The 24,574-nt window shown below is 56.5% G+C and overlaps 1 protein-coding gene and 1 non-coding gene across 2 annotated transcripts in view; one reads left to right on the top strand and one right to left on the bottom strand.

Annotated features, from left to right (window-relative positions):
- The window catches only part of ADAMTS7 (ADAM metallopeptidase with thrombospondin type 1 motif 7), a 50,853-nt gene extending 27,963 nt beyond the window's left edge, over positions 1-22,890 (bottom strand). Inside the window, exons 1-13 of the mRNA XM_059823763.1 lie at positions 22,809-22,890; positions 21,626-21,978; positions 17,226-17,397; positions 14,430-14,626; positions 13,084-13,167; positions 12,314-12,438; positions 11,132-11,281; positions 10,262-10,405; positions 6,100-6,244; positions 5,844-5,936; positions 4,785-4,930; positions 2,183-2,352; positions 1,812-1,945 (exon numbers count right to left, since the gene is read on the bottom strand). Of these exons, the coding sequence (XP_059679746.1) occupies positions 1,812-1,945; positions 2,183-2,352; positions 4,785-4,930; positions 5,844-5,936; positions 6,100-6,244; positions 10,262-10,405; positions 11,132-11,281; positions 12,314-12,438; positions 13,084-13,167; positions 14,430-14,626; positions 17,226-17,397; positions 21,626-21,978; positions 22,809-22,890 (1,995 nt within the window). The remainder of the gene's footprint in view (positions 1-1,811; positions 1,946-2,182; positions 2,353-4,784; positions 4,931-5,843; positions 5,937-6,099; positions 6,245-10,261; positions 10,406-11,131; positions 11,282-12,313; positions 12,439-13,083; positions 13,168-14,429; positions 14,627-17,225; positions 17,398-21,625; positions 21,979-22,808) is intronic.
- A 1,530-nt stretch (positions 22,891-24,420) lies between these two features.
- Positions 24,421-24,493, top strand: TRNAK-CUU (transfer RNA lysine (anticodon CUU)). Its single transcript has one exon. It is a non-coding gene; the product is annotated as a tRNA-Lys (tRNA).
- The last annotated feature ends 81 nt before the right edge of the window (positions 24,494-24,574 follow it).

The raw sequence follows: 24,574 nt of genomic DNA, 5'->3' as shown, positions 1-24,574 counted from the left end.
AGGATGGGCAGCAATATGGGTTTCTCACTCTAACGTATCCTCGTGGTCCTGTTCGTACGCAGTGAGGAGCACGACCCACATCTCATTTTTACCTTTTCCGACCCGAGTCCCCGGGCAGCAGAGCCTGTCGGCACATGTTACGCGCCGAGCCGAGCTGGGAAAGCCCCTTGGTCCTTGGCCCTGTTAGTCCCATTTCAAAAACCTTCCCGAAAACCTTTTTTATATTCTGCTGAAACTCTCTACACCTTGTGCCCAATCTCTCCACCTGTGCAGAGTGAGAGACTCCCTGTGATTTCACAGCGTAAAAGCCGCAGCCAAGACCCCACAGGGTCCTGGTGGGTCCTGTGCCTCAGCCTTGGCTGCCCGGGGAGGTGCCCAGGAGCTGCTGGCACACACCTACAGCAGAAGCAGCACTGGTTTAGCTCCTGCAATAGTCAGTGGTGAGCCAGGTTTAACCCTGGTGTCGGAGCTGGCAGCAGGCTCAGCGGCGATGAGGATGTTGTGTGCAGCGAGCGCCGGCTAAACGTGCTGTCATCTGCCGCGAGCTGCTGGATCGCACCCCATTGTACACGCCAAGTAAACACCGTGACCCCCACGCTCTCCCTCCAGCCTGTGCCTGTGCATTGGCACGCCGCAGCCTTTGAAGTGACTGACAGCCTATTACAGGAGGAAACAGGACCTTCCCCAGTTGCCTCCAGTTGCCGTCGGGCCCCTGCCCATTGCTGCCGGCAGCACGGCCAGCAAGAGGGGGAAGTTTCCACGAACGGTTTTCATATAAAAGACTGCAAGGACACTTGCTGACTGATTATTTTCCCTCTTTCCTGCTGCTCTTAGTACCGTCCAAAAAAGCCTTTTTTCCAAAAAGCCTATTTTTCTGAAAAGCCCTTCAGAGAGCATCTTTATCTAACACTGCAGCAGACCCGACCGTGTCCCCTCCCACGTGTGCGAGTCCCCAGTGACACGTGGCCGTGAGCTTTGCAGCAGCGTGGCTTTGGTACGTCCTGTGGTCGGAATCCGCCCTGCAGACCACAGTGCCCCGGCAGCTCAGATCACCACCCGTTCCCTGATTTAACAGAAATCCAATGTCCTACGTGTGTGCTTATTCCTAAACCTCAGGACCGCTTCCCTAGGGAAAGGGAAGTTGTGACTGAAGGGACCGTCTTGCTACGACCGAAGGCAGCTAGAGGACGCAGGGCACAGCTCAGCAAAGCCTGCCCAGCTCCGGCCGCGTCTCCCAGCTGATTCCCAGCATCGATCGTGCCATCTCCACCAGATTCCTGTGCCTCCCGCGCTGGGAGATGCCCTCCCCGGCTGGCAGCCAGAGCAACGCTGCCGCACGTTGCAGCACGTTTGTAGGGAGCTTCCAAGAAAGAAAAATAACAACCCAGAAGGAGGGACAAATCCCAGCACTCGGAGAAGCTGCCAAGCCGGGGGAGGCATCTCCATCGCTGCAGGTCAGACCCACGGCTGTGCTCGGGGTGCAGGGCTGGGCTGGGCGTCCTCTCTACACACCCTTTCATATCCCCGACCTTATTTTCAAGTGAAACAGTTCTTCCTTTATATGCCTGGTTTTGTGCTCTATGTCCTTGAGACCAGCACAGAGGCTAAAATGTGTCCATGCGGCGCACCTCATGGAAATAAGGAAAGCTCTCTGCGTGGTGAATGACAAAACGAGTAAGCTCAGCCCATCGCTGACTGGGAGAAAGGGGACAGTGTTCACCCAAGGGATGGGTCACAGCACCCACCTGCATTTCCCTGAGCACGGGGGGTCCTTGGGCTCCCTCCCCAGAGGGCCCCGGTGTGGGACCCACCTTGCAGATGCCGTTGATGCACATGTCGCGGCTGGCGTTCATCTCGTAGCACGGCGTCCCGTCGATGACGGCGTCCCGCAGCTTTTCTGCAAAGTATTCGTCCTCCGGCCGGCAGTGCAGCTCGCAGGGGTTAACTGGGGAGCCCAACAGGCAGAAACGTAACCCAAGCAGCCGGGGGACCATGTAACCATGGCCAAAAACATAAATTAAGCCTGCAAGCCCAGCCACAATTTAAAATACGGCATAAACACACTGCAAGGCAAATCTTACAGATACGAACAGCAAAATCGAGCCGTTAGCAAGACTGTGTTTCAGGATTTTCACTGGGGCTGCAGGCAGAAACCTGGCAGCGGGCTTTGCCCTTGACTCACTGTTGTTGGGCACCGGCGTCCACCTGTAGAGTTTCCCTTTGTAGAGCATGGGGTTGAACTGGCTGCACTGGACCTGGCGGAAGGAGGGCTTGTCCGGGGGACACGGCTTGACGTTGCAAATCCGGAAGCGCTTCCGCTCCCCCAGGCAGTACCTGCCCCCGTACTTTGGCCTGTCCACGGGAGGGAAAAGGGAAAATCACGGAAGGGTTTGGGTCCGAAGGGACCTTTAAAGACCAGCTAGTCCCAGCCCCCTGCCAGGGACATCTTCCACTGGGTCAGGTTGCTCAAAGCCCCGTCTAACCTGACCTTGAACACTTCCAGGGATGAAGCATCCACAGCTCCTCTGGGCAACCTCTTCCAGTGCCTCACCACCCTCATCGTAAAACATTTCTTCCTTATATCTAATCTAAATCTACCCTTTTTCATTTTAAAGCCGTTACTCCCAGTCCTATCAAATAAAGACCTACCGCACACAAGGGGAAACTCCCTTTTTATTCACAGCTAAGGGAGGGTGGGTTTGTACCTGCTGCTAAGGTTTGATCTTGCGAGGTTGGGTCAAGCCTGAATCCTCCTGGAGTCAATGGGGAGCTCTCCCAGTTATAACCCACACATCGCTCCGCTGCAACGTTCGTGTAAAGAAGCTGGCTATGAACCCAACAGCCACCCCAGAAGGATCCCCGCTTCACAGAGCAAGCTGCTGAAACACATGGAAACCATGGCCCACGTCCTTCTTCTCCAAGACCCTCCTGGACCAGCTCCCTGCTGCGGCTGTGGCTGCCCTACGGCACCACGCGGGGTGAGACCGGGGACCACAGGCAGCTTTTGCTGAGTGACGGCTCTCAAGTTGGATGAGCTACATCTTGGGTCTTGTCCCTCTTGACAAGCTCTCCTTAATGTTGCCAATACAGCCAACTTTGTAGGTCTAGCGTACGATGCCATAAAAGCAGTTACTGAAGTCAGGTGTCACTGGCAGTGTCCACGTTTAAAGCTCCCCCACCTCCTGCAGCTGCAGCCGGGGAACCCTTCCCCGGGGGGTAAAACATCTCCTTCCCCATCCCGGCTGTTGTGGCTGACAAGATGCCAGCACTTCCATGAGCCTGACGAGCCTGGTGCCTGTTCTGCGGCTGCTCCGCAGGAGCTGCTCTCCATCCCGCCCGGGATGCGCTTCCGACTCTGCTCCTCTACTGCCCAAGCGAACGGCAAAGCTGCTGCTGGACTTGCTAAAGTAAGAGGGACTTTAAAAGCAACAGTAGTTTTTTTCTCAGATGCCAACGGACTCTCAAAAATACTGCTACCATCTCCTGACGCTTGCCTTTCCCTTTGGTCACAGCGCTCTCCACAGCCCGTGTCCCCTCGACCTCATGAAAATGACTTTTCCCCTGATCAGTTAAGTCTGGGCACACTTCGCTGAAGAGAATAAAGTTAATCATTATTTTAGGGTGGTGTTTACATACCCTACCCGGAGGAAATGCCTGTGGGAGGAGGACTGCCCAGCGCTCACATTTGTTCACTCCATCCAAAAGGCAAAGCTGAAGATTTACCTACGGTGGCCAAAGCAAACAACTGCCCGGGTAAATTCTGCTGCTTTTCCAGTGTTTGCTTTCCCGCCTGCCCGCAGCTGTGTTTAAAACACTCCATAAACTACAATTGCACTTCTGCCACAAAACTCATGTCAAACACAAACCCGGCTCTTGACCTGGGACCGAGATTACACAGCGCTTCTTTAAACCGCGCAATAGCATGTGCTAAAAACAACGCGCCCAAGGAAGAAGGTGGGCAGAGAGCACAGCTGGGCTCATTAGAGAGCCTGCTCCGGTGGCTTGCAGAGCTCTTCAAGCCACTGAAAAGCGACTGCCACTGGCAAATTGCTCACAAAGCCCTTTTCTCTCCCCGTCCCAGGGCGCTCTGACACCTGGGCAAGCCAGGGGCTCTGGGGGAATCCAATGCGACAGCGATTTGGTGTCGAAGGGGACATCTGGGGAGCAGATGGGCCAGCCCAGAAAGCAGGGGATGGAGAAGGCTGCTCCTCCGTCAGTGCCTGGACGCTTCCAGGGGAGAGCCAGCGCTGGCTGCGGCGCCAGCAGGCTGGGGGTGGGCAGCCTCCGGCCCGGCACAGGTCAGGAATCACTCATGGAATGCAATGGGGCGATCAAGAGCAGCAGGATTTTTCAAAACGACTCTGAATCAGGCTGAAAGAACGCCCGCTTTTTTTTTTTTCTGTCATTAAAGGACACTGGATATGTTTTAGATCTATAGCGTGGAGTCTTTGCTCTTTGTTTGAGTCATACTGCAACCGCTCCCTGCCTGCACGGAGCAGGAGCGACTTATCCGTGAAAGGAGACAAAGCAAACTCTGCCCTTCCAGAGGCTTTCGCTGCCCAGCCGGCTGGCTAGCCCCGTGAAATGAATCCCCTGAGTGTTTCAAAAGCGCATTGTTCAGCCTGATAACTGCATAATGGCACAGTTTTGCCGTGCAGTGCAGACAGGGGTAGGACCACGGTGGCCAGATGATGGTCCCCAGCTTTACGGGGCGATAAGGAAGCGCTGTGTTCCTCTCCTAAATGGGGTCTGGATGAGCTCCGGGGGACCAAGCGCTCGCTTACGTGGGGCTGCTGCACTGCCTCTCTGCGCTCTGCACGCCTGCGCCGCAGCTGCGTGAGCAGGCAGCCCACGAGCTCCAGGAGCCCCAGCCGCCGTCGATCGCGTCGGGACGGTAACCCACAGGCACGCACTCGCCGTTGAAGCACCACTGCAAAGGGACAGGCCAGAAGAGAAAACAAGGTTTAAGGATGCAATAATTGATGTTGAGTCAGACAGCCCGGCCGCGGGGAGCACTGAAGACCAGCACCTGTATTGCCCCGTGAAAAACCATGCTTTGCTTGCACGGAGGTGCCTGGGGGACAGCTGAGCTCTGCCAGAGCCCGGTGCACCTCTAAGCGATGGGAAACTCAGGGATGTTGGGCTGTTTGAGGATTTGTCCAAAGCAACATACCCAAACCTCCACCGAGACCCCTCAGCAAGGGGATTCATAGCCCAGTCTCAGCTCAGAGGGAAGAGTCAGCAAGGCATAGCCACGGACAAAGGCACAGCGGGAGGTTGTGGGCAGCTAAGCCCAGGGTCATCCCCAGAGCTCTGGGGCCAGGGCTTTGGGAGGTGATGCTAAACCTAGCGAGGAGAGATGTCTACAGATATTTTTGTAACTCTATAGTTTTATGCTACCTTGAGCAGGAAAACCCTGTTCTGGTATGTCACCCGCACAACGGTGACCAGAGCTGGCTGCAGACAGCTGGTCCCCTCCGCACCCCGTGCCCAGTGCAGCACCCGCCCAGCTGCCGTGGGCGCTGCCGGACCCCCCGTGCCCCAGAGCGGGGAGAGGTGCCTCCCCTGCGGGGGGGCAGGTCCTGGAGGCAAGCACCCGCCACCGCAGCAGACGGAGAGCAGAACAAGCCTTGTGCTCTCCTGCCATGGTGATTAACCGCAGGTTTCACCTCCTTAAGTCATTTTCAGCTTCACCGAAGGCAGTCCCTCCCCGGCAGCGGTGGGTGTTTGGCCAGAGTGAGGGCAGCGAGCCGAGCCCGTCCCCGTGTGCCGGAGCCTGTGAGACTCCCCCGTGTGCAGGGCAAGGAGTCTCTGCAGCCACGGAGGGGACTGTTCCCCATTACCTTGTTCTCCCCGCACGCCGTGCCGTCAACAGCAGCGTCCAGCTTGGAGTGGCACGTGTTCCCGACCGTGCACCACAGCGTGTTGCAGACGCTCTGCAGAAAACACAGTTGCGCAGGACACATTTACTGCACCGGCCAACTCGTCGGCAGAAATTTAACTCGGAGGGAGAGGATCGCCCCGTGCAAGCCCCCCACCCCCAGAGAGCCCCTCGGAGCCACACGAGCCCGTGCCATGTTGGGGGGGACCCTGGCTTACATCCATGTCGTCGCAGAAGGTGGAGTAGGGGCCGTACTGCAGCCGGCACTGGTGGCCCACGTCGTAGAGGACGCCCGGGGGCACCAAGGGGTAGTCCAGCACCTCCCGGGCAGGGGGGTCGTCCAGGCACAGCCCCCAGCCCCGGCTGAAAGAGAGAGGTCAGAGGGGCATCACCACCGGCCCGGCACACCCGAACAACACTCCAGCAGCTGCTAACGGAGGAACCGAACAGCTCATTAATGCCCCACCATGATGAGGAGCAATCAGTATGTCTAGCCGACATGACCCTGGCTCTCCAATCAACCCTGGAGCCGCTCCAGCATGCGGATGGGCACGTGCGGGTACCTGCTTTTTGGGGTGGGTGCCCACTCCCAGCGGGATTGCCCCGCTGCCCCCGGGCACGGCAGGTTATGGGGAAGGCGAGGCGGCAACGGCAGCAGCGGCTTCTCCATGCAGCTGCTGAGCCGGTGCCTTGCACGGTCCCCCCTTCCTCCCTGAGATGCCCCTGTCCCCCTGACGGACACCCAGAAATGTCATTTTCCCTGGGAATAATCCCCTGGATTTTTGCTTTTGGACCAGGTCATCAGCTCAGTCCTCAGCCGGGACCCCGCTTTCGCCATTCAAGGTGAAGGGTTTCATTGAACAAACATTCCATTGCCGAGAAACAGATGCTGTCCCCGCGTTCATACATCACGCTGACCCCGGAAACGTCCCTGCGGACTCCGCAACCCGCGTGTCAATGCCCTGCTAATAGAAATAGATTGTGAGCAGCGAAACGCACTCACCCTCATATTTGCCGCTACAAACCGTGCTCAAACTGTGCTGGACAGGACGTCTTTAGAAAAGAGATATTAAAACCAAGCCATGAAGGCGGCCGGTGGCAGGCAGCCAGGCTGCGGGAGCCACGAGGGACGCTCCGGGCCGCCTCTCTCTGCTCTGAGTGCTTTTGCTACGATACTTCACAAACACACAAGAAATTGTCGCTAGTTGAGCTTTCAGTGTTGATTTAAACAAACTTGTTTCCAGCAAGGCGAAGTCTCTGGCGAGGGTTTCTCAGCAGATTAGATTACTTCGGCTTGTTGTGATTGGGAACAGGTTTAAATTAACTTGAAACAAGATTCTTTTTTAACCCAAACCAGCAACAGAGAAACAAGGGCCAGCAGCACGGGAGAGCTCCTGCTTTGGGGTGCCGGCAGTGCCATGGAGCGATGCTCGGCGGAACCGGGACCCCCTCCTCCCTTTCCCATCCCACCCCAGTGAGGTCCACACTGGACACCTGCAAACAGCTCGCTTGGCTGGATACAGGCCCTTAAAATACCATCTATACATATTTTTATAAGCAGCTTCCCCATTGGAAAAGTCAGTAAAAAGGTTGCTTTCAGCAGCCCAGGGGGCTTGAAATTCTCTGTTCCCAAGTCCACAACAGCGGGAGCATCCTGCCTCTCCCAGCCCGGTGGGGAGGGAAGGATCGCTGCGGGCGATGCAGGGTTGAGCTGGGATGAATTAAGTGCGGATTAGGCAGCTGGACACAGCGTCATGGTGCAGCCTGTTTCAGGCACACAGTGAAGTCACTGCATTGCACCTCCGGAGGTATTTTCTTTACCCGCTGGTGGAAAACACTTGAAAAGAGTATTTTCCCTAAAAATGGAAAGAATGACATCTTTACTGGGGAAAGCTTAAGCACTGGGCTCCTGCACGAGCTATATGCATGATACTGGTGCTCCTCTGGACTAGTTCACCAACTGCCTGTTCAGGTACCAGCACACGGGGCGCCGCACGCCACCCCAAAACCGCCCCCAACCCTCCTCACCCTCTGATCTGCTCGAGGCACTTTCTGTCTCGCCCCAGTTTACGGGAGAGGTCTCTGTCCCAGTATGGGGGGTGATTTAGATTCGCTGTCAGCTTTCCAGTGCTGTGTTCAAAATCTATTTCTTCATTAACTATTTTACAATCGTCCTACTGGTCTCTTCAATTGGCCAAAACACATTACCAAGCCAGCAAAAATTGGCAGGAGTTTCCCTCTGGCTTTGCAGGGATATGCAATAAACCACTCTCTGCAGTACAAACGCACAGGGGTCTGCGCTGCATCTGCCTGTTTCAGTCTGTTCATTAACGAGCTGGGTGATGGAGTAGATGGTATGATGATTAAATCCCCATATGTGAGCAGGCTGGGAGGATCTGCAGATACATTTGAGAACAGGATTAAAATTCCAAAAGCTCTCAGAGAACTGGAGGAAGGGTCCAAAAAGTCAGGATGGAATTCAATAAAAACAAAGGCAAGGATTGGAGCTTGGGAAGAATCAGCTGCACAAACAGGGGATCTGGCAGAACCGGCAGCGGAGCGATGCAGCAGGCAGGGCTGGAGAAGACCAGCCATCCCCAGGCTCCGGGAAGGTGGGGATCGGCTGGAAGGAGCCCATGGGAGGATGACGGAAGACAACCTCCAGCACTGTGCAATGAGGCTGAAGAACTGGTTGTCTGATCTAGAGAAAAGACTGAAGGGAGACGAGACAACCCGCAGCTGGGCCAAGGCTGCTGCCGAGATGCAGGGAGGCTGCTCCATGCCGCCGTGTGCTCGTGGGGCAGGCAGGGCATCCAGGAGATACCGGACGCCGTTTTACAAGGGCATTCCACCAGCCGGGCTGGGAAAGGTCATGGTGAGGGGTGGATTGCAAAGAGCCGCACTGCATCTTCTGACTCCTCTGAGGGTTAGAGAGGAAAATCACAGAACACCAAAAAGGGCTCGTCTGGGAAGTGCCGGCACTACCCGGGGCTGACGAGATGCCCGCGTCTGGAGCGGTCCCTCCGGGAGCATCACCACCCGCCCTGCGCTGGTCTCCCTCATTAGCCTGAAGGAGGGATGCTGGTTCCTTGGGGCACAGCACCGCCACAGCAGGGAGGTGACCTCTGCCATCGCCCCTGGGTGTCCGAGCGGACCCCAACCCACAGCCTGGCCAAGAGGGTGGCCCAGCCCCGGCTGCACCCAGGGCCTGACCCGCAGCACCGGGGCCATGCTGCTGTCGAATCGTTTTCAGATGCTTAAACATTCGGCAGCGCTTGTAAAATAATAATCATCATCTGAGAGTGCTTTTTTTTTTTCCCCCCCCAAACGCGAGGTCTGTTCCAAGCACATCCAGCAACCCCAGGTCAGCAGGGTCTCATTTTCTGGCTCAGTCCTTCCCGTTCTCCTGCCAACATCGTATTACAACGCACTCATGTCTGTGCTGGCAACGGGCCTGTCCCTCGCCTGGGGGATGTCGCAGCCGGCAAAAGACGCCTGCGGGGCTCTGCTCCGCTCTTAAGGAAGAGCTGCCCCTTCTGGGGGGAGCAAAGAGGCCAAAACCCAACTGGAGAAGCATCCAGCTGCTCTGTTTCTTCCCCGTCGCAGCTCGTAGCGGCCCAAGGTCATTGCAAGCAGGAAATTCTTAATCCAAAAGTGAAGGTTAAAAGCAGAGGGCCAAGAACGCTGTGGATACCAGAAAGCTCCATCCCACCGAAAGCCATAAATCAACAATAATTCACCCTGCGTGGGGGCCAAGCCCACGCGTTCCCGGCTGGGATTTAGAAACGGGGGCTTGGCCCCAGGCAGCCTCCCTGCCACGTAATTGCCAGTCCCTGGCCCAGCTCTCCCCGTCGCCGTTTCTTGCCGGTGCCCTCCCTGTTTTCTAACCTTCCCGTAGCAAGGAAGGAAAATGTTTCTCCAGTGCAAGCCACTGGCTGACAAACGTAAATCCCTGGGCCGTGTTCCTAGGAACTTAATAACAACAGGCTGAAAAATCAGCCACGGGGTGCTAAAAATAAACAAACGCACGGAAGAATGTGGCTCGGTCTCATTTCCTCACGTGATGCCTCCTGCCTACAGGCAAACATCATCTGCCCCGTGCAGAGCACCGAAGAAAACTGCACAGAGCATCGAAGAAAACCACTCCGGCTTTATTTGTTCAAGCCACAACCCCTGTGCCACCGCCCAAACGCTCGTGCTGCTTTTGTGTTCAAACCCCCATCCTTCGCAGCAAGGATGGAGAGGGAGATAAAAGCATCCCGAGGTGCCCGGGGGCTGACTTCTGAGCGCGACCGGCCGGCTCAGTCCCGGCTGCAGACCCAAGCCCCGAGCCACCCCCTGCACCCCGTGAGCGAGGAAGAAGAGGAAGGGAGGACTTACTCGAGGAATCGTGTGATGTACTCCCGGCTGCAGCGAGACCAGGTGAGTGGGGACGTGTCATACAGGAGCTGTGGAGACATGATGAAAGGTCTTTTCCCAACTGGCTCACAGTCATTGCTGCTTCCATCATGCTGAATCCCAAAACTGTGTAAGAGCACAGTCCCACAAAGGAGAGGTGAGCCGCACGCCGCTACAACCGCGCAGCCTCTCTGCTTTCCAGCACAACGACACGCGACGCCGGACATCGCAAACCGTCCCAGCTCCCCTGGGACTCGGTCATTAACAGGCACCGGGGGATCTGGCCGTGTGGGACATTTTAGTGGTACCAGGGACACTGCCCTGAACTTGGTCCCATGCTTTTATTTTAGCTTTCTTACTGGAAACTCAGCCAAGAAAAAGGCAATGAGACTACTGAACAAGATCAAGTTCATTAAACTTACTGGGTATGTGTTTTTACCGTGCAAAGATATCTATTATGAACGATAACGTTCAAGTGGTCTTGTCAAAATTTAATTGAAATTAGGGCAAGCAAAATTCTGTCTCTGATTCTACGGGCAGACCCTATTTTAAAACTTCTTAATTGGTAACCCTCTTCTCCAAAACCTTCAGCATCAGCAACGCAGGATAAGGCACAAATGCAATTTGTCCAGGTTGCCTTGGATTACGTGATTTTCACTGAACCTGGGGCAACCAAAAACTTAACTCTGAAACAGAACTCCCAGGGTAGGCTCCCTCGGAAGCAGAGGAAGGGTGCACCAGTGAGGAACCGCTTGGCAATCTTCTCCCAACTTCCACCCCTGCCTTCTCAAGCCCTGACTGAGCGGCGCAGAGGACAGAGGTCAGAGGAGAGGAGGAGGAAGCCGATGGTACCTGTGTCCGAGCTCATGGGCCACGGTGAAGGCCAGGGGCAGTCCCGTGTCCTCGTTGATGTTGCAGCTCCTGTGGGGCTGGCACATCCCCGCCACGTGGGACAGGCCCAGGGTCTCGCAGGGTCTGTTCATCGCTGCACAGATGTCCTTCCTTGGGCGACGGAGACAACCAACACACAGACACAGAGCAAAGAGGGGGTTTGACAGGGGCAGGACCCAACGCGAGGCACGGCAAGGAGCACGGGACGCGTCCCAGCCCACGGAGGAAGACACGCGGACACCAGCCAAACAGAAGCGCGAATGGAGACATCCAACGTCTTTCCGCAACGGAAAGATTTACGACCTTTCCTTTCCCCTTTACTCTCCCGGTATCCCTGGCTTATTATTAAGCCTGATTAATGGGAACGGCTAGCCAGCCTGGCTACGTTTATTCCATTGTACAAATAAAGCTGATGCTGGGAATAATTAAGCAATTACTACATTGCATGGGGAAGCACATCCCAGGGGTGCTGTGGTTCAGGGCAGAGGAGCTCCAGCCACCCAGGAAGAACAAGTCCATTGAAGTACACGGCCTTAAATGCCTTATTTCTGCTACAAAGCAAACTTCCTAAAGAAGATAAAACTGTTGTGGGTTGTGAATCATCACACAAACCACCACAACGCTGCCAACAGCCAAGCTGCTGCAGCCTGAAACCATCAAACTACGTTTTGACTGCAAGGTATATAAACTTGGCCAGCGGCATGAATTCCTGCGAGCTTCATGGGAGGTCAGGGGCCTTCTCAGAGGCTCCTCTGCCAATCCCAGCATTAGCCTCCAAGGGAAAAAGGAGAGTTAATCCCTGTGTACATCTCCTGGGAGGATCCAGCCATTCCGGGGCTTGGCAATAGGGCCATGGTGAAAACCTGGTTTGGAAACCTCAACTGCTAGTCAACTGGGAGATGTCTCCAGGTTTAAACCTGAGATTTGAGACCACTTCCAGCCATTAGGACCAGATTATCTTCAGATTTCATGTTACTTATCTTATGTGCAGGTGTCCCGGCAGGGCTCAGGCATGGAGGGTGAGATTTCAACAGCTCCCACTGAGCTGTTCCTCTGGCTGCCTGCCTGCCCCGCTGCCTGCAGCCGTGTTTCTAGCTGCCGGCGTAGCATCTACAGCATAAAACTAGCACACGGGCACAATACCTTGTGAGCAGGACTGCGACGTCGTGATGCAGGGGATGGGAATCTCCTTTAACGTTGATGCTCTTCTGCCATTTGCAAAAGCTTTTCAAGGTGTTGTCTGCGTGGTGGGAGATTTTCAGATCCTCCTGCCAACATAATTAAAAGTCTGCTGTCACATTGCTTCCGGATCTGTTTGATTTTTAGGATGCAGTGGGGAGGGGTCTGATCTCAGACACATCAGAGTGGAATTGGGAGTAACTGCCATCCAGATGGAATTGCTCCATATTTATAGGTTGTAGGCTGGGTGGGAATACAGTCCTTTTCTGCTTTCTCTTCATCTGTGTTTCAACCGAAACATTAAATCATCTGGTAATGGGGGTTAAGAAACACTGCGGGAAAATATCCCGTCCTGGCTGATGGTGAAGAACACAGCTGGGGAGCCCGTCCAAGCGGCGTCAGGCTCCCTGGGAGCCACCGCTGCAGCTGGGAGCACAAACAACCCGCAACTCACAGCCCTCCGCTACCGGCGGCGATGCTGAGTTATCACAAATTATTATAGGAATCAGGCTCTGCCGCTCCTCCGAGCATGCCATCCTCCTGGCTTTACCAGGGCTGCAGCCCACACAGACGACGAGGAAGCAAGGCACGGGCGCCTGCGTTTATCTTACACAAATTCATCCTGGCCATGAAGACAGCGCAAGAGAGAGCTTACGGGCTTTCAAGGCCAGCTCCCAGCGTATCCCAGCCTGGCTGCCAGGACGGGAGGGTGAGTCACCGTGTTTGCTGTTTACCTCTTCGTCCTCCAGCAGGATGAGTCGCACTATCGCGATGTTGATGGGGTTCCCGATGCTGGCGTGGTGGAACAGACCCGCCACCTGCAACGCGCAAAAGCCAAAGAAATAAAGCCTGAAAAAGGTCTTGCCCTGTGACAACCCTGCTGGCAAGTACATCTGCAGGGGAACGTCAGCTCGAGGGGAAGCTACTGGAGGTTGTTGACAACATCTCGGGGAATTCCCCAAAATGAAAGAGACGACCAGATGCAGACCTGGACTAAAGTGTTCAGCGTGCGATGATACCCATTTAAAATTGATATAATCTGTGTAGCACATTGAAACTCGACCAGAAAGGCTGGAGGGAACGCCTCTGCTTTCACTCCTAACAGATGTGTTTAGCATCTCAAAGGAAGCCTGTGCTCTCTGGGTACCTTCACCAACCCCCAGAAATCCAGGGATGTTACCTGAGGTCCTCTGCCCCATCCCACCCTCTTTTCTGGCCGTCAACCAATGCCCTCTTCTGCCATGCACATAGGTGCTCCCACGGCAGCAGGAGAGTAAACAGACTAAACCAACTCACGCTGACTTCTCTGCTTCTTTTACGGTGCTAGCAGCCCCCCCCCAGATTCCCAGCAGAGACCACCACAATCTGGTGCTCCTTCCCTTCGCTGTCCTCAGTGGCACCTTCCCAGGAAAGATGTTCACGTCCCTCCTGCTAATCGGGCTAGTGCCGGCACCGGCTCCGACGCCAGCTGCCCCGGAGCGCTCCCTCTGCGGGCACGGCCAGCCCCGAGTTGGAGGGAGTCTGAGCCAGAGCTCCCAGGTCCCTGCGGGTCTCCCCTCCTGCGAGGAGGTTTCCTTACCACGCAGAGGGCGGTGGGTGGCCCTCGTGCAGGCTTCGGGGTGGTTTCAGCTTCAGCTCCGTCCCCGTGCCCAAGCTGCCTGCATGCCTGCCTGGGGAGAGCCGCGGCGGCGGTGCCACGACCCTGGGCAGCACCCACCACCTCCCTTCCCTGGGGCAGCCCTGCCCTCTGGGTATCTCCCTGGGAGGCCAGCCCCACAGTGGGAAGGAGAAGGGAGCAGCGCTTGAGCCCACGGGGAAGGTGAAACCAGGGCAGGCTGAGCTGCTCCCATCTGCACGGAGATTTTGGTCTCGGGCTCGCTCACACCAACCCATCCTCCCGCGGCGCACGGAGCACTGAGCAATGCAGAAAAGCCAACGTGCGGGTGGGAACAGCCTGTCTGGTGAGAGGTTTGCTGAGGTCCCACCAGGGATGAGTCCTGGCAAGCCCAGCGGTCTTTATGTCTCATAGCCGCGTCCCCGGGGACCTGGCGGCTCTGCCGTTGAGAGGACCGGGACTCACCATGTTCATCACGGTCAGCACGTACTTCTCTATGTTCTCACTCCCATGGTATTCTATCATCTTGGTGTCTGCCACCACCAGCGTTTCCACCCACTTCTCCTTGCTGATGGAGCGCTGCTTTATTCTTCTCTTCCTGTGCTGCTTCTGTTCCCATCTTTCCCTCCGCTTCTCAGACTTCTCCAGGCTTTCCTGAGATTCTGAGGGATTAAAGGGGAAAAAACTTTTTTTTTTTTTTGTAAAATGTCTGCAACTTTGGTAAAATATCATCAAGGCCCTTTTTTTTTTTTTAATTCAAAGAAATAACCTTTTGGTGGTGAGAAGGAGGCTCCACACTTAGACCCATAACCTACGTGTATTTTGCTGTGCTGTATGTTCCAAAAAACCACTGGGGGGTGAAGACTCTGACCTCAGTCTGTTGCACAGCAGCATTAGTGTGATAGGAAAAAAAACCCATAAAGCATCTGAAGTAATTTCTTTGACTGGAACAGGGTTTGCAATATTCCATGAAGAACACAGAGCCTCCCAGAGCAGAGCGCTTCGGGTTTGTATTGACGTATGAATTTACAGGCAACCCTGCAGTGATGCTTGAGCATGTACCACTGAGAAACAACCCCGGTGGCTCAACGTTTCTGGTTATCCTCAGAAATCTGTATTTTGCATGGAGAGACAGTTCCCCAACACGATAAACTCTGCGCCCCCAAAGCTGGTCTGATGCCTTGAGCCAAATCTCGAAGATCATCAGTGTCCTGGGCAAGACCGAGACATCGCAGGACCGCACAGAGATATCCTTGGCCACATGGAGACTGAACTCTGCTCCTTCCCGGGGAGGAACAACGGGAGCATTCATTGGGCTGAAAAGAGGCAGGAGGTGAAGGAGAGCTCGGATGCTCCTCACGCACACCAGCAACTGGGAATTCTCATGCGGAGACTTTTCCTGTGACGCTGCTCCAAGATCAAGGTCAGGGTCAGCCCCAAGCTGGGTGAAGGCTTTACAAACCACATCCCACACAGTGGGAATTGCTTTTATGACCAGTTTCTAAGGGCTCAGCCTTACTTTGTTAACAATGGACTTTTACATTTTATGGACTATACTGTACGTTAGCTGTGAAAGAGTGTTTTATCCCCCAGCCTGAAAAATCCCAAGTATCTGGATAATTTGCCGAATTGCTAATACGACCGTGACAGTTTAATCACAGCCGCTTCCTTGGAGCTTGTTTCCATTGTGTCCTTTGCTGCTAAGCTTCCAGCCAGGACGTGAAGGCACTGCAGAGAGGATGGGTGCCGAGGGCTCCGGCATCCCAGGGAGGGCTCGCACGGCATTCTCCCTTTGCGATCCCTCTCAAACCCCTGCCCAGCTGTACACACAGGCTGCACTATGTATTGACAGAAGCTAAGTAACTCCTAACAGCCTAACACCATCTGGCTGTGTGGTGTTTTGCAAAGACAAGCGGCAATACATCAGTACAAAATGAAAGGCTTGCAGTAATTAAAATCCTACAGACTTTTGGTTTGCCTTCCAGGGCATACACATCACATCCACTTTGCTAGCCCCGACTGCAGTAGAGATCCACATGCATTACACATGGGCCATATTACACCCAGAGAATTCATTTACAATGAATAGACTTCAAAGTCTAGAAGGAGCCATTACGATTATTACCGTACATTAAATAATTAATTTAGATTAACAGAAGAATGCCTTAAGATAACGGGATTATAGAAAAAAAAACCAACCCAGTTTCCAAAAGCAGAGCGCTCTAGGAAATACGCAAAACAAGATGCACTGCCTGGGAGATGCAGCTCCACTGATGCAGATGAGGAGCAAAGCACCCGTGAGCTGCCAGGGATGCACTGAATTCCTCATTACTTGAAATTTTGGGTTTGGAGGTTTATCCAACCCATCTTCTCTAGACAGAGGAGAAGGAACCGGCATGCACTCTCTGCCCCACAGCAGAGAGACCGCCGGGGCAGCCACCGGGCTTCGCTCCAAAAGCCCAATGCCCCGGCAGGTCAGAAACCGATGTTCGCAAGGAAATGAAAACAAACACCGGGTCTCCACATCACGGGTCGCCTGCAACAGGGCCGGGAGGAAAAGATGGCAGCTAGAGGCTTGACATTCGGCACGCATTGAGTCGTGTATGTGGGAAACAGAAACAAATACAGAAAAATTGGCAGGAGGAAAAAACCCAACCCTGTGCTCTGCAGTGACTCCCGGGACTTGTGGGCTCCAGTCATTAATGCCACAAACCCACCGCCCGGTGCTCAGCAAGTGAGCTCTCCTGACTAGTGATTTGAACGAGCCTTCCCGTAATAAAACCGCTTGTGGGAATGGTTGCGTGGGCACCCCTGAGCCCACGGGGCTGTCCCCCAGCGAGCAGCTCCGGGCCGCCGGACTCCCACCCACCAGCGGCATCGCGGCGCTGCTGACCGCGCACCTCCTGCGCCAAATGCCAGCCCTCAGCAGGACGCTGCGCAGCCCGCGCTCCATCCCCTCCCTGTTTTTTGGTCCGAGAGTTTTCTTTCTTGACAGTCTACGTGGCAAGAGGGACCTCCAGCCCAACTTGTAAAACTCAAACTAAGAGCAATCGGCATCATTGATGGATGCTGGGAGCTTAAGACGGGAGCCGAATGCCGGGGTTTAAGACTAACGAGTCCACGGAGGCAACGCAGGGGGCCAGGGATCGGCACTGCTCCCTTTATCTTTCTACCGTGTGCTTCAAACTTACAGAACTAAAGATAGCAATCCCGGGAGGAGCTACTGGCTCATGACAAAATGCAAGAGAAAGGGGACCATACCTTGCACGCCACAGGTTTCCCGCGGAGCCGGTGGCCTCCTGCCTCGCTCTGCCCCATGCTCGGGCGCCTGGCGCTTGTACACCCTGTGGGGCTGCGCTGCTCCATCCTCCCGAAAGCTGGTGGACGCTGGTTCGATGAAATAGTCCTCGTTCATGAGCCGAAACACGCCTTTCTGGCAGGGAGAGACAAAGTTGTCACCGTGAAGCCATGTGCATCTCACACAGACTCGCAGTGAAGAACCTGGGAACGGGAGAGGGCTTGCAAAGTTTTCCAGGTGGAAACAGGTCTTCTGTAAAGAAACTGTTTTTATGGGTATTTTGAGCTCTAAACTCCCAGACAAAAGAGATCAAGCCAGGATGGAGGGATCATTAAGACAGTAAAAAGCTAAAGAACTCCCCTCACAGAGTGCAGATGGGTGGTGAACCCAGCGGGTGTCTGACAGTGAGGAGCTCAGGGGCCGCAGGGATGCTGAGACAGAGAAATGCCTTCTCCAGAGAGCCAGGAACGGGCGCACATACAGCCTCGGGCTGCGCTCAGGCCGCCTCCCTCTGCCCTTCCCGGAGATGCCCTGGGGAGTCCGGGCAGACAGCCCCAAGGACGGCTTTGACCATAGTGCAGCACCCGTGTTTTGAGTCAAGGTTGCACAAACGGAGGTGTTTTCCCAAGGATATCCCCGTCAGCTGCAGCCGGTTGCTTCTGGCCTTTTGCACTGCCTCCGCAGCACCACCGTGAACCGCCGGCGTACAGACTTCCCGCGGTCGAAGACCAGAAAACCTCCAGGGAAGAGGAACCTGTGGCGGCACTTGATCACGGCAGGAACTCCAACCGAAGAAAGTCAGTCCCGGGACAAGGAGCACGGCCCCTCCATGCAGCACCGGGAGGATGTGTTATTGGCACCTCTCCTTCAGCAGGAGATGACACCCTGAGACTTTCTCTGGTTAATTACTCCCCCCCGACCCAGCCCAGCTGCAAGACGTCGTTACGGACTCCCCAGCCGCCGTGATGCACCTCACGAACAAAGAGCTGCATTCGCTGCACGGGAAGCTCTTTGGACAGGCAGCTTCTTCCCAAGGAACGGGAGCTCCCGAGTCTGCGGCCAGTCGGGGTGCTGCCGTGAGGAGCGTGAATGTATTTTGTGCCGTAAGACAACTCCATCCGCTCCTGGTTGCTCCAGAGCAGCCTGACGGCGCCTGGAGCGGGCTGAGGTGCCCTGCGCTTGCTCGGGAGCCCGTTCACACTCAGCTCCGCTCACCACGCTTTTGCTCTGACATGTTTACTCCTTTCACACCCCAGGACAGGGCAGGGACAAACAGAGAAGACCAACACATGCCTCTGCAACTGTTTCCAACGTTTACAAGACGCAACAGGACTGAGCCTACTAGTGATGCCTTCTCACCGCCCGTGCAGTGCTGGGGAAGAGAGAACAGCTTCCTCCCTAATTAACTGCTTGCAAACATAAAATGCCAAGGAGTAAACACCATGGGGATGGGGAAGGAAGGGAAGGAGGCCACAGATACGATTCCTCCTCTGTTTCCTGATGCAGGTTACTCCGAGCCAGGCAGGGCACAGAGATCGCTGCCCCCACTAAAATCTGCCCAGGGGCCACATTGCATCTCCGGTGGGGTCTGCGGTAGCATTTGCTACCAGTGGGAAGGTCCGGTTCTCTCTGAAACACACCTGGTTAATCCCTCTGCACCTTGTGTGTCCCAGTTCACCCCAGTAAGCAGTGCCAGCACCCCTAACCCCCGTCTCCTGCTCCCTCACCGTGGTCTGCAAGAAGAGTGAGAAATAGCCTTGGAGAAGATGAAATTGCACCAGCAAAACTACCCAAGGGAGGGCAGAACCCAGCTCTTACAAGTCCATTTTATTTTAAAATCACTGATGGGAAGAGTTTAAAGCCTTATCGTAGTGTTGTAAGAAAGGTGAAGCCTGGTCCTGGCACCAGGGATCTCAGAGGCTGGCCAAGGGCGTCGAGCGAGGTGCGATTACTGTGCGCTACACCGGTACCAAACGCTGGAGCAGGGGCTGCGCCAACGGCGGTACCGGGGAACTCGGCCCTTCGAGGCGCTGATGCAGTTCGGTTCAACACGAGAGGCTGCCGCAAGGAGGAATTTTGGGACGGCCCATCTGTGCTTTACAACTGGGAATGGCAGAGTGCTTTCAGTGCAGCTGGGCTTGAAATACAATGCATCACCACCACATTACATGTATCAATGTAATATGCTGCCCTAGCCTATAGCTCTGTGCTTTCCCACGCCAGCAGTACGTTCCTTGTTTACACCCTATAACACCAACCGTGCTTACAAGTGGCGTGGGAGTAATTCCCTGTCACGAAGTAGTAGCTCAAAACACGCTTTACTTTCCATAATAATTATGAGACATGCAGCACATTGCTAAGTGCAGTTTTCCGTGGTTTAGTATCCATCTAACAAAAAGCCACGGTTATTCTAAGACTGAGTAGAGAAGGTTTAAAGCAACTTCAGGCTGAGTTTTGCTCACCACTCGCAGTTCAGGGGCTGCAGATCCTCTTGCAATGTTGTGCTAACGCCTTTTGTGAGCTAACAATTTTTTCTGCTTCTTAAAAAATTAATACTAACCTGTAGCACTTGCATGAAACTGTTCATTTTCAACACGCTTTACAGACCTTAACAATGGGGTTCGCCAACCGCCACTATGAAATGGGTGTTTTCAGGTGACATGTTATGCAGGTGACAAATTATTTAACGAGTAACTTCTTTTTTTGCTCTCCTGTCTGTGGTTAAGTCACAAAGAGACGTCTAATTCTCTTAACCAGAACGTATTTCCAACGACCTGGGTGAACACCCTTCAGCCCATTCACTCCTAGCAGCTTGGTTTTGCCTGACTCACACGGCAGGACTGGGTTTCTAAGTCTGATGGCAGATTTCAGCTCACTGGCAGGATGAGGCCACGCAAACGTTCCCAGAACCATCATATATTACCAGGGCTGTCCATGCGTACACAGAGGTTCACAGGAGCGCTCGCGACACTTTCTACTTCTGTGTACGCTGCAGCCGACAGTGTTCCTCTCACACACACCTTCACAGAAAAATGAACCAAAAGGGTGTGGGCTCCTCCCAGCTGCGTCGGTCTATTTTTCATCCGAATGATGGGCCTGGCTATCTTCTGCAGCATTCATCCCGCTGGAGACAGGGGTGCTGCACGAAGTGCAGGGTGCCAAGTACCCTCAGATGCTGTTAAATTTAGCAGGGAAAGAGCAACCAACACCTTCCAGGACATGCCCAGCTCCCGTCCCGCCAGTCCCGCCCCGCCGTCAGCCACGGCCGGGAAGGTCTGAGCTCTCTTCTTGCAGCTTCAGGTGACGGCGAGCAGCAGCGATGCTCCCGGGCGCACGCCGGTGCGCTGCGCTCCTCTCCCTGAAACCCAGCGGCACGCTCTCGCGCCTCCAGACAACGCGCAGAGGTTTGGGTGGCCTCTGCAGACCTTCCGTTTAAAAGCCACCCCGCTCTACCCGGCTAACTCAGCGTACAGACATGCACTGCTTTTATTTAAACACAGGGAACTTAAAATGCAAACACAGCCCCCCGCCGAACGAAGCCACCTGCGGCAGCCAGCAGACCGACGATCCGATGGAGTTATCGGCCCTCCAAACCCAGAGACGCCGGGCACGAGCGCTGCTGGTGATCCCTCCCTCCGCCCTGTGCCCGTGCTGGGGACACGGGGGCTTTCCCAGGGTCAGCCCCCGCGAAGGAGAACCACCCCCCCTACACCCACCGCCTCCGGGGAACCCCAGCGCCGCCGTCATGCCCCGGCCCCTCGGGAATGGGGGTCTGCGCATCTGCAGACCCCCAGGAGGTTTTAAGCGCTGCGGGGAGCTGGCACCCAGCTGACGCAGATACGCGCGTTTATGCTAAAGTCCTGAATTTGCCCTGCTGAGTGCCAACACAAGAGCCTGATTTGGGAAAGCCGCTTCGCCTTTCAGCAAAACTTACACTCTTACAGGTCACTCTCGCCTTCAAAAATATTTACAGTGGAATAAGGCAGCGGCGGTGTTCCCAAAACATAAAGGAGTTTCACTATCCCTGAGCTGCGTTATCATGAACACCTCCCGCCTCCGAACACCGAGTTTTCAGACGTGTTTCTCATAATCCTACGTTTACGTACTAGAAGGCAGAGGCGACATGAGAATTGCTCTCTTTGGGAATTTGGACACAAACAAGTAAACACAGTCCCGGAGAGTTCCCAAACCACTGGAATCCATGGGAAATTTACGGTCAGCTCATCCACGGCCGCATCAAACCTATGCGATGAGATCCCAACTCTGCTGCGGTCGGGAGGAGTTTTGCTATTGCTTTCAGCAGAAAAAAGGATTTCACGCAGCTTCTGCTATCTCCTCATTGATTAAAGATCTCCGTACTTACCAGGCCATCACAGGTGCTGAGCGCGGCCAGACCTCCCGTCAGCGCCCGGCCCCGAACCTCCCCGATCATATGGCAGGAGTTGTACGCGTGAGAGTGGATCTTGGCGTTAGCGATCCCCCCGTATCGCCTCTCGCTGACGAACCCGGGCGCCAGGAGGTTGCTGTTGAGGCTCAGGTTGAATTTCAGGGCTTGCCCTTGGTAATGCAGTTCATAGAAGGCGAGAAACTTGCTCCTGGAGGAAGGAGACCTTCGGTGAAGCGCTCGGTGGGACAAATCATAGGACAGGAACGATCCGCTCTCGTCAACCTTGACGGGATGAACGATGTCGCTGCTGGAGTCCGGCAGAGCGGGCTCTGGGAAGAGAGGGGTTCAGCGGTTAGCTTCAGCGCTCCTCACCCCTCCTCTCCCACCCCTTGAGCTGGATGCTGAACTCCCAAGGCAGCCCAGCGGGGTCGCGTACCCAAATACCAGTTGGATCTGGTAACTGGTGTCCGCTGCGGCGGCAAGGAGCAGGGGAAGGCAGGAACCCCACGGCCGTGGGGCGCACGGGGCCCCACGCGGCCCCTCCTGCCTCGGGGGGTGAGGGGCTGGGGTTTTCCGTGGGAGAGGGTTCAGGGCAGGGTTAGGGTGGGGAGGGATGGAGGTGGGTAAGGGGGGGCCGTGCGGCTCCGGGGCTCTGGAGCCGGGGCCGGCTTCCACGCACACGTTCCCGCTGGTTAATTACCGCTGCCGGGGGAAAAAAAAACCCAAATCCCAAAACTAAGAAAAAACCCCAAATCCCAGTTTTGAAAGGGTGTTCGGAGGCCGCGCAGCGGATCTCGGGGGGCAAAGCACCCCCCGGGCACGGAGCGCCCCGCAGCTTCCCCAGCTGGGTGCGCAGCGCTGCGGCCGCGGGGGCGCCGGGGAGAGCCCGGGGGGAGCCGGGGGGAGCCGGGGGAGCCGGGGGGAGCCGGGGGAGCCCGGGGGGCGCCGGGCCCCGTCCCTGCCCGGCCCGCCGGGGCCGCGGGGCGAGCCCGGCGCGGGGCTGCAGCGGCGGGGGGGCAGCGGGCCGCCCGGCTGCGGCGTTCCCCGTGCGACTCCGCGCCCGGCGGGCATCCCCGCAGACGATCCCCGCGGGCAGCCCCGCGCCCCGCGGACACCCCCGCGCGCATCCCCGCGCCCCCCCGCGCTCCCCTCCGCGGACCTGTCCGCGCGGTCCCTCCGCCCGCCTGCGCGCCCGCGGCCAGCGCGGCGGCGAGGAGCAGGAGGCCGGCCGGGGCCGGCATGGGTGCGGGCAGCCGGGCGGCTCAGCGCGGCCGGCGGCGGCGGGGCACGCCGGCGGCGCGGCGGGAGGGCGGGCGGGCGGGGCTCCGCGCCTGCGGAGGGCGCGGGCAGGGCCGGGCCGGGCAGCGCGCGCGCGCGCGCCTCCCGGCGCCGGTGCGGCCCGAGGGCGCCCCCTCGCGGCCGCCGCGAGCGGCTCCGCCGGCGCCTTCCCGCCGCGGGGCTGCGCGAATTGCGGGGGAAAAACGAAAAACCGAGGCTTTCCCGAGGCTGCCGCTGCCCGGCGCGGAGCCCAGGCGGAGGCTCTCCCCGTGCTGCGTCCCCCCGGGTCTTCTCTTCAGGGTAGAACGGGCGGGAAACGCGGCGCTGGGGGGCTTCGACGGCGGGTACGGAACTCGGCGGCGGGCTGCGGGGAGCCGCTGTCCTCTGCGCCGCGTCCCCTCAGCACCTCACCGCCCCGCCCCGCAAGAGCCAGGGGGGAGAGGGCAGGAAGGCTCCGCAGAGGGATCTGGACAGGCTGGATCGATGGGCTGAGGCCAGTTGTATGAGGTTCAACAAGGCCAAGCGCCGGGTCCTGCACTTGGGTCACAACAACCCCATGGAACACTACAGGATTGGGGATGAGTGGCTGGAAAGCTGTTGGTGGAAAAGGACCTGGGGGTGTTGGTCGACAGCGGCTGGATATGAGCCAGCAGTGTGCCCAGGTGGCCAAGAAGGCCAACGGCATCCTGGCCTGTGTCAGAAATGGTGTGGCAGCAGGAGTAGGGAGGGGATCGTGCCCCTGTACTCGGCGCTGGTGAGGCCGCACCTTGAATCCTGTGTTCAGTTTTGGGCCCCTCACTCCAAGAAGGACATTGAGGTGCTGGAGTGTGTCCAGAGAAGGGCGACGGAGCTGGTGAGGGGTCTGGAGCACAAGTCTGATGAGGAGCGGCTGAGGGAGCTGGGGGTGTTCAGTCTGGAGAAGAGGAGGCTGAGGGGAGACCTCATCGCTCTCTGCAACTGCCTGAAAGGGGGTTGTGGGGAGGGGTCTTCTCCCAAGTGACAAGTGACAGGACAAGAGGAAACAGCCTCAGGTTGTGCCAGGGGAGGTTCAGGCTGGATATTAGGAAAAATGTCTTTCCTGAGAGAGCGGTGAAGCACTGGCAGAGGCTGCCCAGGGAGGTGGTGGAGTCACCATCGCTGGAGGTGTTCAAGGAACATGTGGCCGTGGCACTGCGGGACATGGTTTAGTGGGCATGGGGGGGTTGGGGTGATGGTTGGACTTGATGATCTTACAGGTCTTTTCCAACCGTAGCGATCCTGTGATTCTGCTCCTGTGCAGAGCGGAGCCCGCCCTAGTTCCCGCTGGCCGGCCAGGGCTGCCGGAGCCGGGCGGGGGCCTCCAGCTGAGGCTTCCCGAGCGCCGAGGTCGCGCTCAGACATCGGCACTTCTGGGCGCAGCGCGGCCCTAACGCCTCGACCCCTGGCGGCCGCGCCGGGGAACGGGCCGGGGGGGCGCTGCCGAGTACCGCGGAGGAAAAAAACGCTCCCGTGGTGCCCGGCTAGCTCAGTCGGTAGAGCATGGGACTCTTAATCCCAGGGTCGTGGGTTCGAGCCCCACGTTGGGCGCGCTTCTTTTTTCCCCCTCATTTTCTTCTTTTTATCATTTTTTTTGCCCCCCACTCGCGCTCCTCACGGCCCTCGCAGTCC

Source organism: Gavia stellata, chromosome 13 (assembly GCF_030936135.1).
Source record: "Gavia stellata isolate bGavSte3 chromosome 13, bGavSte3.hap2, whole genome shotgun sequence".
NCBI lineage: Eukaryota > Metazoa > Chordata > Aves > Gaviiformes > Gaviidae > Gavia > Gavia stellata.
Note: the sequence above shows the minus strand (reverse complement) of the source record. Positions and strands in the feature narration are given on the sequence as shown.